At 46.3% G+C, this 12,690-nt stretch overlaps 1 protein-coding gene across 1 annotated transcript in view; it reads right to left on the bottom strand.

The window, feature by feature from the left end:
* CTNNBL1 (catenin beta like 1) overlaps positions 1-11,658 on the bottom strand; it is a 477,418-nt gene extending 465,760 nt beyond the window's left edge. The window contains exon 1 of the mRNA XM_078652114.1: positions 11,500-11,658. Within this exon, the coding sequence (XP_078508240.1) occupies positions 11,500-11,529 (30 nt within the window). The 5' untranslated portion in view covers positions 11,530-11,658. The remainder of the gene's footprint in view (positions 1-11,499) is intronic.
* Between the last annotated feature and the right edge of the window lie 1,032 nt (positions 11,659-12,690).

Raw genomic sequence — 12,690 nt, 5'->3', positions numbered from 1 at the left:
GTATAAGGTTTAAGTTTAGTCTGGGTATGATTGTAGGTCCCGATGTGGAAGAAGCAGTTGAAATGCTATTATCACATCGAAGTAAGGGAAGTAGTTCTGGGTCACCATCAGAATCTAGTGTATCTAGTAGGAAAAAGGCACGACAATACCCTATGAGAGAAGTTCCCCCACAGTGGAGAGAGGGTGACGCGACAGCTGTCCCACCTGTCCTGCCCCACTTTCACCGAGTATGGGTACATGTTCCATGGAAGCGAGCAGAAGTTTTAGCACTCAAACAAACACTACCAGATCCGCGTAAAAATCCTGCAGGGTACTATAAAGAATTGTCGCAAACTGCTGGGTCATGTATAATGAATTTAGCCGATATCGATATGTTATTCGGGAACGTCGTTCCACAGCCTTTATGGGGAAAAATTCGTCATGAAGATCATGACCAGGAATTAGGTGACACGTGGGCTAATATTACTGTTGCAGATGCACGACAAGTTGGTGGTGCAAAACCTGAGCCCCTGATAGCGGAACTGAGCCCCTGATAGCGGAACTACCTGGTAGAATAGTAGATTACATGAAGACAATAATGCCTGCGATACGTGTAAATTGGGATAAGTTATCTGCATGCAAGCAAAAGAAAGAAGAAACTGTGTCAGATTTCTTCACCAGATTTGAAGAAACATTCATTGACCACAGCGGTCAAGATATGACCACAGAAGGTGGTCAGAGATTGTTCGTCGATAAATTTGTGCACAATCTGCTTCCAGACTTGTGTAGAAAATTGAAAGATTCAGAAAGTTCTTGGGCAGTCTCATCTTCAGCCTAGATATTAGCTACCGCACAGTACTACGAGAATAGAGACAAGGATGAGAAAGATAAAGTAGAGAAGAAAACTAGAGAACTCAAAACGAAGGTTTTGCTACAGCAAGCATATCCTCCACGTGGTGGTGGTAATAAAAATAATAATGGTCCGAATCACTACCGGAACACTTTTCAGCAGCCGCAGAGAAACTTGCAGAGATTCGATTACAATCAAAACCGCGTAGGTCCCAATCAGTGTTTATACTGCAAACAAGAAGGTCATTACAAATATGACTGTCCTGCCCTGTCGCAACGTACAAGCGAGTTTTCTGGTGTACAAGGTCGTGGTAGTCAGCAAGCGCCCAGAGGTAGAGGGTGTGGAAACACCCCTCAGGACGCACGTCCCCTTCCACCACAAAACTCTATGAACAGGTTTGACCAGCAAAATAACGTATCTGATAGGACAGCTCAATACTACGTCGATGAGTATTACACAGAAAATGAGCAGTGGGAGAATAACGATTGCTAGGACAGCCTTAGACGAAGAGAGGGAGTTGTTTCAGTTCCAGTAGATCAGAGTGGACCTTACGTTGAGGTGATTACATCGGGTGTGTCAGAACCTTTTCTGTTGGATACTGGTGCTACAAAGAGTTCTATTATGCACTCCAAACTCCCTGGCGCACCTTTGTCTGGCGAAATGAACGTTTCCGTAGGTTTTTCTGGCGCCCCGGTTAGAAATCCAATTTCTGACCCTTTATCTCTTTCTGTTGGTCCTTGTGAATTCGAAGCACCCCTTATTTTGACAACAGGTTGTGGTGAAAATTTGCTAGGATTAGATTTGCTAAAAAGATTGTATGCGACTTTGTACTGTTCTCCCTCAGGAGTACAACTGACTTTAGGTAAGAAAGTGGTCTCTCCCATGTATTTGTCGAGAAATACGCTTCCATCAGAATTGACACTTCTTCCGGATATTCTTTGGGCTACTGGTCCGAATGATGTAGGTCTTTTAGAAATTCCACCGTATGTTGTAACATTGAAGTCGAATGTCAAAATGCCACGAATTCCCCAATACAGAATATCCAATGAGGGCGAAAAAGCTTTGCTAGCGATTGTTTACGAGTTGATTGAGAAAGACGTAATTGAGGAAACACGAGGCAATGTTTGCAATAGTCCTGTTCTGCCGGTTTTAAAACGAACTGACCCTTCTCAGCCACCTGTGTATAGATTTGTGATTGATCTTAGGGAAGTAAATAAGATAGTGGTGCCACAATTCCCAGTTGTCCCCGACATTACAACATTATTGACTATGATTCCAGCATCCGCATCATGGTTTTCGGTGATTGACCTGAAGAATGCTTTCTTCAGTATCCCGATTGCGGAGGAGAGCAGGGATATTTTTTCCTTTAGTTTAGGTGGTCGCAGTTTCCGCTTTAAACGCGCTCCTCAAGGCTACTGTGAGAGCCCCTCAATATACAGTCAAGCTCTGAAAAGTCAGCTTGACGCAATGGTTTTGCCCAAAGGTTCCACTCTAGTACAGTACGTGGACGATTTGCTCATAGCTGCGGATACTGAGAAAATATGTAAAATGGCCACGTTGGCACTACTGCGTCATCTATGTGATCTACATCACAAGGTGTCACTTTCCAAGCTCCAATATTGCCGACAAGAAGTGACCTACTTAGGTCATCTCTTATCGAAGGAGGGAAGGAAACTGACCCCAGAAAGAATTCAGGCAATAGCGAAATTAAATGTGCCAAGAACGCAGAGAGAAGTACGCGCTTTCTTGGGCATTACATCGTACTGTAGACAGTGGATTCCAAATTTTTCGTTATTAGCCAAACCCTTATTGGCACTAACGTGTACAAATACACCCAATCCCATTCCTTGGTCCGATGAGTGTCAGAAAAGTTTTCTCGAATTACGCACAGCATTATGTTCGGCCCCTGTGTTAGGTAACCCCAACTACAGTAAGCCTTTCACATTATATGTCCACGAGAAGGAGGGCTGTGCATTGTCTGTGCTGACTCAGTTATACGGGGATAGACAACGGCCATGCGCCTATTTTTCGTCAACTTTGGATCCAGTAGCACGAGCATTGCCAAGTTGTCTAAGGGCCACAGCAGCAGCAGCTGTTTCTATTCGACAGTCTGCAGGTCTAGTAATGAATAATACACTAATTGTGATGGTTCCGCATGCAGTAGATACATTGTTAAATAGGACCAAGACACAGCACTTAACTAGTGCTCGACTGTCCAGTTATGAATTGACGCTACTAGCGAGCCATGTGCACATCAAAAGATGCAGTACTCTGAACATAGCCACATTGTTACCAATTGCTGAGGAATCGGATGCTTCAGAAAAGCACGATTGTTTCCTCAGGACGGAGGAGGAGACCAAAGGGAGAGTTGATCTATCCGATACTCCTCTCGCCGAAAGTGATGGTACATTATGGGTGGATGGTTCATGCTTTAAACTCCCAAATGGTAACGTGACTACAGCGTATGCTGTCACAACTCTGCACACAATCGTTGAAACTGCGCGAATACCACATGGTTCGGCTCAAGCCGCCGAACTCGTGGCACTGACGAGAGCATGTGTGTTATCAAAAGGAATGAAAGTGACTGTCTATACCGACAGTCAGTATGCTTTTGGAGTGGCTCACAGTTTTGGTCGATTGTGGAGAGAACGTGGGTTCCTGACTTCGCATGGAGCTAAGATTCAGCATGGTCAGTTGGTGAATGAGCTTCTTGAATCACTGACGTTGCCCCTGAAAGTAGCAGTTGTAAAATGTAGTGCACACAAGAAAGTGATCGATGATGTTGGTCGTGGAAATGCATTTGCTGACGAAACTGCTAAAGAAACGGCAAAGAATGTGATGAGCCGAATGTATGTTGCGAGCCCAGAAAGATGGACTGGTGATGTTGGAATATGTGAAGACACGATAGAAAGTGTGAAGTCCATCCAAGCTGAGGCCACGGAGAAAGAGTTAAGCATGTGGAAAGAAAGTACAGGGAGAATGGATGTAAATGGTTGTTGGATTGAATCGACAGAGCAACAAAGATGGATGTTACCCGATGCGTATGTGCCTGCAGTGGTTACAATGGCTCATGGGATGGCCCATATCAGCGCGAAAGGGATTTGCGAGTTGTTGGCCCCAGTGTGGAAGAATTCAGGGATTCCCAAGTGTGCAGAAAATGTTGTCAAGAATTGCATGGTATGTCTGAAGCACAATCCTGGTAGGGGAACCCCAACTCCAGCTGGTCATTTCGCACCTCCTACGTATCCGTTCGAGGTTTTGCAGCTAGATTTCATACACATGGAGAGGTGCAACAACTTAAAATATGTGCTCGTGGTTGTTTGCGCCTTCTCAAGGTGGGTAGAAGCCTATCCCCTAAGGGACAATACTGCCTTGTCCACAGCGAAAGCCCTTGTGAAAGAGTTCTTCCCCAGGTTCGGAATGCCTAGAATGGTCTGGTCGGACAACGGAAGTGAATTTGTGGGTAGTGTGATGAAACGAGTGTGTGAAGGGCTAGGCATTAGTCAGAAGTTCCACGCTGCAAATCACCCCCAATCAGCTGGATTAGTGGAATGTTACAATGGCACGCTTAAACTTAAATTGGCCAAAATCCAAGCGAGCACGGGTCTTAAATGGCCCGACGCTCTACCCTTAGCACTCCTATCCACCAGAATGACTGTGCATTCGCGAATGAAACTCAGCCCCTATGAAATAGTCTTTGGTCGGCCAGCCAACATATGGGGAGTGCCTAGGCCCAAGAAGTTTAGCGAGCTGCAACACCCCATTTTGCTCGACTATCTGTATGAATTGACGGCTAAATTGCGTGTTTTATATCAACAGGTCCACAACACCTTGCCTCCGGTTTCCGAGACACCGGGTCACTCCATTGACCCTGGCTCCTGGGTTCTGGTCAAGAATTTCCAGAGAACAAGAAACGACCAGCCCAGATGGACCGGACCGCACCTCGTCCTCCTGTCTACAAGGTCAACTGTTAAAGTGGAGGGGAAGGCCAATTGGGTCCACGGGATCCATTGTAAGAAAATACCCTTCCCTCTGCCACATGACCAATGGGTCCGGACAGGAGGCACTGACTCAAAGCGCACAACTGATGAACGCGTAAAAGAAGCTAAACGCGATTGTGACAGTAAGAACATTTTTCAAGAAACTACGCCACCATCAGAACAATTGAACTCTGTGGAACCTGAGCTACTATTTCCGGACCAGACAGCACCCGGGAAAAGACGCTATAATTTCCGACCGAGAAAAACAGACTAAAGTAAAAGTGATTCATTTTTTGATCCGAGAGAAAAACCTGTGGACTAATAAAATAATGAGTTTTTTCCTTCCAAAATGCAGATTCTCCCATCTAGGTAACTTGCTTATTTTAGTTTTTTCGAACCGCCATCCGGGTTCCGCTGCTAGGGTCGCGGTTGACTAAAGACTTTTGGGTGCAGCTGACAACAATAGGTTGCCGGTTCCAGTTGGTCGAAGGGAGCCACCCTAGACTGACGGAAGCATCCTTTAGCAGAAACAACCTACCGCCGCGGGCAGCACCTTAGAGAGGATGGAGTTTTCTGATGTGGAGAGAACTGCCAGACAAATGAACTTTAAGCAGAGACTTTTGAAAACAATGAGAAAGAAAATTTTTATAATGATGTGTATTTTTATGATATTTAGCGTAATGGTGTTTTTGATAAGCTATGCTTTATTCTCTTTTCATGTGACATTCACGCCTACTACATCGCCCATACCTCCCCCTACTGTTTCCTCTCATTCTTTCCACTCTTTGCCTGACCACGAATCAAATAGGAGATTAGAGTTCATTAATAACTCCTTCATTCAGCTATTACACCAACACCAACTTGTAATGAACACAACCAACTGTTGGGTGTGTGGTCTCATGCCCCACACCACGGATAGAGGTATCCCCTATTTGGTCCTGCCATTTAGTCACAATGGGTCAGTATGGGCATATAGGACAATGTTCATATATGCACAAGAAATCCAACCCCTACGTTCTGTAAAAGACAAGCTCAAGACTAGCGCTCTAGTGAAGGGTATAGTTGACATGATCAAGGAAGTGACTTCTTACGAAGATACCCCAGACGATGAGATACTTGCATATGTAGGTTGGAATGTGACCGGATATGGCACTACACTAAATGAGAAACAGCAAGCCAAGAGATCGTCCCCTATCTGGATCGTACCCCATCAAGGTCACCTGTGTCTGCAAGGTATTGGTAGGAATCCCAGAGCTCAGCTAGGGAAGAGTGTCTGCACAGAAACGTATGTTTTTGGATCTCAGACTTCCCCTGCCTTTTTAGCCGCAAAGGGTACTTATTTCATCTGCCACGATAGAGCCTATACATGGTTGCCCCCTGACTTCTCGGGCTCATGTTTTGTTTCATTTCTGTTACCTCCCACCTACACAGCAGCGGCGGATTACCATCGGACAAGGGTAGTTAGAGGTGTTTTGAGTAAAGAAGACACTGCGGGTCAAGAATTTGGTGACTTTGCAATGGGTATTCTGCCGTTCTGGGGAGCCATGGTTAACAGCAGAAACATAAGGCAATTGACAAGGGTAGTTGAATCCACCGTGATTGAAACTGCCGGTGCCCTTAGTAACCTGACTGCTGAGCTCCAGTCGGATCGACTGATGACCCTTCAGAACCGGGTCGCTTTGGATGTAATACTTGCGGACCGGGGTGGGGTATGCAAATTGATCTAGTCCAGTTGTTGCATTTTTATTCTAGATAATGCTCCAACGGTGTACAGGGCCATCTCCAAACTACATAAGATTTCCGAATCTATCCATGTGGACAAAGGAGATTGGTCATTAATGGGATGGTTCTGGGGGCTGATATCTGCCTGGGGATGGAAAATTCTGATGGTCATTGGGATGGTCTTAGCCATTCTTTTCCTGTTCTGTCTATGCATACAGTGTGCTCCTGCAATATGTGGCCTCTGTGCTACATCATGTGTAAGGAAGCCTGTGTCAAGACACGAACTCAGCACTAGAATGATGTTGCAGCAACACCTCAATGACTTTAGGAATATAGATCTGGACTCAGATTAACATGAGGATAGATTAATTGCCTATGTAAGGGCAAAAGGAGGGTCTGTGGTTCTGAAAAATATGGATCCGTAATAGTACCGGACTCGAGAATAAAACTTCGTCGAAATAGGACGAATTTGGTATCAAAAGACCGGAAATGACAAGTACATCAAGCACATGTATTTTCAGTATATTCGAGTGACGATTTCACCTCGAAATCGTCATTTACCTTCTGAACCCTTAGTTGTATGTTGCCCTCTACATAAGCCTTAATCCAGTCGAATTTGATTCCACAAGGACACGTACTCCTTAATCGACTTCTTCCTGACCCCAGTACAAGTTAGAACCATTGCCCCAGGCCGAACTCGTTAGGTCAGTTCCCTCCCAGTGGCCAAGCAAGATAGTATCTAGGCCCAACCGGCCATAAAGCCATTTCAGCACGCACACCTGCCATATCTCGCTCACATCTTTCTTCACTCCTTTTCCTCACTTATTTTATGGTGGGGAGGTGACCATCTTTATTAGGGGTCCAGCGATATCTGATGAAATGTTGGGCCTTGCCGGATGATTTGTTATGGGTATCACAACGTGAAATATGTACATGTCATCATGACTCTGCTTTCTTTTTGTAATCAGTAACCATAAATGAAATACCGCGCACCCAAGGAATGTTTCGCCAAAGGGCAAATGTTATGTATAAGAAGAGAAGCCTAACTTTGTGAAAGTGTGCAGTCTCCTGAATATACTGGCATTGTACTTCTAGGACCCTGTCACCTTGGTTGCAGCCAATAAACTAATCTTTGACTTCACCTAGAAGACTCTGAAGTTTCTGTGGGTCTGACTCAGGAGAACCCGAGGTCTTTGGTGTGTTGATCCCCTGGCACCGCTGGGTTACCGGTTCGGTACCGGTTCCTAAAAATCCAGTACCTCATTAGAGACTGGCTGACAGACAGAGACTGGCTGACAGGCAGAGACTGGCTGACAGGCAGAGACTGGCTGACAGGCAGAGACTGGCTGACAGGCAGAGACTGGCTGACAGGCAGAGACTGGCAGACAGGCAGAGACTGGCAGACAGGCAGAGACTGGCAGACAGGCAGAGACTGGCAGACAGGCAGAGACTGGCAGACAGGCAGAGACTGGCAGACAGGCAGAGACTGGCAGACAGGCAGAGACTGGCAGACAGGCAGAGACTGGCAGACAGGCAGAGACTGGCAGACAGGCAGAAACTGGCAGACAGGCAGAGACTGGCAGACAGGCAGAGACTGGCAGACAGGCAGAGACTGGCAGACAGGCAGAGACTGGCAGACAGGCAGAGACTGGCAGACACAGAGACTGGCAGACACAGAGACTGACAGACAGAGAGACTGACAGACAGAGAGACTGACAGACAGAGAGACTGACAGACAGAGAGACTGACAGACAGAGAGACTGACAGACCGCAGAGACTGGCAGACAGGCAGAGACTGGCAGACAGGCAGAGACTGGCAGACTGGCAGACAGACAGAGAGACTGGCAGACAGACAGAGAGACTGGCAGACAGACAGACTGGCAGACAGAGAGACTGGCAGACAGACAGAGAGACAGACAGACAGAGAGACTGGCAGACAGACAGAGAGACTGGCAGACAGACAGAGAGACTGGCAGACAGACAGAGAGACTGGCAGACAGACAGAGAGACTGGCAGACAGACAGAGAGACTGGCAGACAGACAGAGAGACTGGCAGACAGACAGAGAGACTGGCAGACAGAGAGAGAGACTGGCAGACAGAGAGAGAGACTGGCAGACAGAGGGGAGAGGAGTTAGCCTAACGGCTAAGGCGCTCGACCTCGGACCTGGGAATCGGGGTTCGAGTATCGGTAACGACGCCAAACCTCCTGTGATTCTGGGCAAATCACTTAATCTCCCCATGCCTAAAAATGAAAGTGTGTGTCCTCATGTAAAAAACGTAACTTGTGCTATGTAAAGCGCTCTGATACCTGATTCGGTTCGGGTCTAGTTCGCGCTATATAAAACTCTAAAAAAATAAATAAAAAAAAGAGAGGCAGAGAGAGAGAGAGAGAGAGAGAGAGAGAGAGAGAGAGAGAGAGAGAGAGAGAGAGAGAGAGGACAGAGAGAGAGAGAGAGAGAGAGAGAGAGAGAGAGAAAGAGAGAGAGAGGCAGAGAGAGAGAGAGACAGAGAGAGAGAGAGAGAGAGAGAGAGAGAGAGAGAGAGAGAGAGAGAGAGAGAGAGAGAGAGAGAGAGAGAGAGAGAGAGAGAGAAAGAGAGAGAGAGACAGAGAGAGAGACAGAGAGAGAGACAGAGAGAGAGACCAATTGAGAGACTGGCTGACCAAGGGGCATATCATCAAGGACCGGCGATAATTATCGCTAGGAGGACTTAGCGCTAGGGTAATTATTGCCGGGTAACGTGGAATTTTATCGCTGAGATAGCGTGCTCTTACCAACGTTTATCAAAGTGATAACATTTCAAGCGCTAACTGCCAAATGTGAGATTATCGCTGGAAATCCAGCGATAATCTCACAAAGTTTGGCGATACCTTGATGATGGGGCAAGGCATTCTTAGCCATGATATCCACCTTACATAGGATATCATGGCTAAGTCAGTCTTGAAGCAGACGTAAGGAAAATAGCGATAACAGAGGTTATCGCTACTTTGCTTGTCGCTCTGCAGGTTAGCGTGCCCATTGATAATTGGAGAAATGTCGCTTAGCGACATTTCTCTAGTTATGTCAGGGCAGGAACGCCCACTTAGCATCTCATTAGAGATGCAAAGCTGGGCATTCAGAACACAGGCACTAATGCAAGGTTTCACGCTATAGCGTGACCATGCTGATTAGGCGATAATTTCGCCTCTTTTCGTACGAAAACGGACGCAAAAGCGGTGATAATTTTTTATCGCCTCGTTGATGATATGCCCCCAAGAGAGAGACTGACTGACCAAGAGAGAGACTGACTTACCAAACGAGAGACTGACTAACCAAAAGAGAGACTGACTGACCAAAAGAGAGACTGACTGACCAAAAGAGAGACTGACTGACCAAAAGAGAGACTGACTGACCAAAAGAGAGACTGACTGACCAAAAGAGAGACTGACTGACCAAAAGAGAGACTGACTGACCAAAAGAGAGACTGACTGACCAAAAGAGAGACTGACTGAGTGACTGGCTGACAGAGAGAGAGACTGTGATGGAATTAGGGTCAAAGTGTGGTTATGCAATGCCTCTTAAGATTGCTATTGTCTGCTAATAAAAATGTATTATCAAAATATGCTCTTTGTAGTTACATCTACTTTTGAAACACAGCATTGTCTGTTTTGAAACAGGGTTGGTTTTTTTACTGTAGCCCCGCCCCCACACTGACCCCGCCTCCCCACGGAACCCCACCGGAACGGCCCTCGGCCACAAACCACACTGTAACTTTTGCCCCCGACAGAAAGTTTGTGATTATCCATGGTATAGAACGACGTACTAAGATCAAGTAAAGTAAGAGCCCCAGTAATAAGGGTAACTTTAAGCCAAGATGCTCCTTCCGGAGTGATGGTTACACTTTATAAATGCATAAATCAAATCAAATCAAGCTCTTCCATCACTATCAGAAACGCAGACTCGTACTGTAGCCAGGGCGAAAACCTAATTGAGTGTGCTAAAAAGAGATGATTTACCGCCCTATCTCGCTACATTTTGTTTTACAGCGAAAAATCTGGAAAAACATTCATTTCCTACTTTCAAAATTACCTCGAGCAACGATTTCCAACAGATTTCTTGACCTGCCTTCCAACTTCATGCTGTTTACACAATCTTGAGGCAGCCGCTCTGCTGTCAACCGAGCGGAACAGATGTGCACCAGGAAAGAAATGGAAGCGTGTCCCAGAAGGATGTTAAACATATGGGCACCACAATGAAAGGGATGGCAAGTGTGCGCCTGAAAGGTAAAGGGGACGTGTAGTACGGGGGAAAAGAATGAGACAAGTGGGCACTAGGAAGTAAGTGGGCCAAGTGTACAATGGGATTTAAGAGAGTAGCATGCACTAGGAAAATCGGTCGTGTGTACACTGAGAAAAGGAAGGGAACAATCTAGTAATGCGAACGAAGAAGAGACAGGCGTGAAACTAACAAGTTTGCAAGGGGAAATGCATATACTGTGAAGGGAGGCATCGATGCATTAGGAAGAAAGGGTGGGCAAGAGTAGGTAATGTAAACTGAGGTGTGAAGAATAGAGGGGGCAGGTGTGCACGGCAGTGAAAACAGGAGGAGCGCGAAGGAAATGTGAACTACAAAAGATTGGCAGATATGTACGTAGGAAGGAAAAGGGGCAATTCAGTATCATGAAGGCATGGGTGCAGGTGTGCCCTTCCAAGAAGAGATTGCTTGAGAAAGTGTGCAGGGGGTATGTTATGTTCACCAGGAAGTAAATCATTAGGTCAGGTGTGAGACACAGTGATGGATATGTTATTGTGCCTCAGAAAGAGCCCATGTCTTTTCTCAGACACAAACACACCAAGGTTCACGTATTATGGTTCCAATACCTTGGGTCAAGTAAGCACTATATAAATCTGTAACAAAATAAAATGTACAACACCAGTAGAGACAGTCGCAGCCGGGCAAGCGGAAGCGTCTCTCGCCCTCCCAACTAACCTGGTAGTTCAGCAGCTCGCCCACGTCCATGGTTAGCTCCGAAAAAGAGCGGTTGAGGCTCGGAATATTTCTCTACCCAGTTAAGCGAAGCAGAAGCGCCGGGCATTCAATTTCATACTCAGGCAGCCACACTGCCGTAAAACGAGGCAGCACGGGCGCGACTTACGGGCGAAACGCGTCAGGCACGACAACAATCGAGAGCCACTCTGTCGTGAAGCACGCAGAGTTCAGTAATCTGTGTTGCCATAGGAGATACGGAGTACACGCGCACTGTAATTGTCAAAAGAAACCGAAACCAGAAAAATAGAACACAGTACAAGGTGAAGAGTGAACGTTGGGTTAGACTCTGTCGAGCTCCTTATCCTCTTGGCTATCAACATACCCGCCAACTCACACGGCCCCAACCTGTGTCACACGATTCCTGGTCTTTTCACACGGTTACCGGGTGAGGAGCCGATATCATCTGGTGGCAGGCAGAACCAGCTAAAACAACTGTAAACAGTGGATTTTTTTTTTTTTTTGGTTGCAGTTTCTTATAGCGCGAACTCGACCCAAAGGTATTGGAGCCTTTACATGAGCACCAGTTTCGTTACACAAAGACACATTAATGTTTTTGGTAGGCACTGGAGATTAAGTGATTTGCCCAGAATCACAGGAAGCTGAGCCGCCGCCGAGGGTTGAACTTCCCCAACTCCAAAATCGGTAGCTTTGGCCGTAAGACCACACCCTTGGCTTGTTTTCGGAGGCTGTAGGCAGCCGATGCCCATTAAAAGGTGTGAAAACACCCCTAACTAAGTCCTCAATTACCCTATGCATGTATTTGTCTGGGAGAGGTGCGGGGTGGAGTACCACTGTCACAACTCTTTGACTGACGTGTGACTGATTTCGGATGAGGAAGTCTTCCGATAATTTAATTTCTTCCGGACAATAACACATGTCCATTGGTGCGTGCGTGTTACTAATTTTAACAGAAATTGATGTTGATGTGACCTGAAGTTACGATTACTTCGTCGTTTGATTGGAAACTACGGCGCATTTCAATTTCTTAAGTTTAACAGTACCTGTGTATCCTTTGAAATTGTTGAACGTTCTGAAGCGAGAGGCGTATTCCACTGTAGAGTTCTGCATCCCTCATCAACCAGTCTTGTGACGTCTCTACGAGTGTTGCGACGTATCTAACCCTGACGCTGT

This window comes from Lissotriton helveticus, chromosome 7, assembly GCF_964261635.1.
Source record: "Lissotriton helveticus chromosome 7, aLisHel1.1, whole genome shotgun sequence".
Taxonomy (NCBI): Eukaryota; Metazoa; Chordata; class Amphibia; order Caudata; family Salamandridae; genus Lissotriton; species Lissotriton helveticus.
Note: the sequence above shows the minus strand (reverse complement) of the source record. Positions and strands in the feature narration are given on the sequence as shown.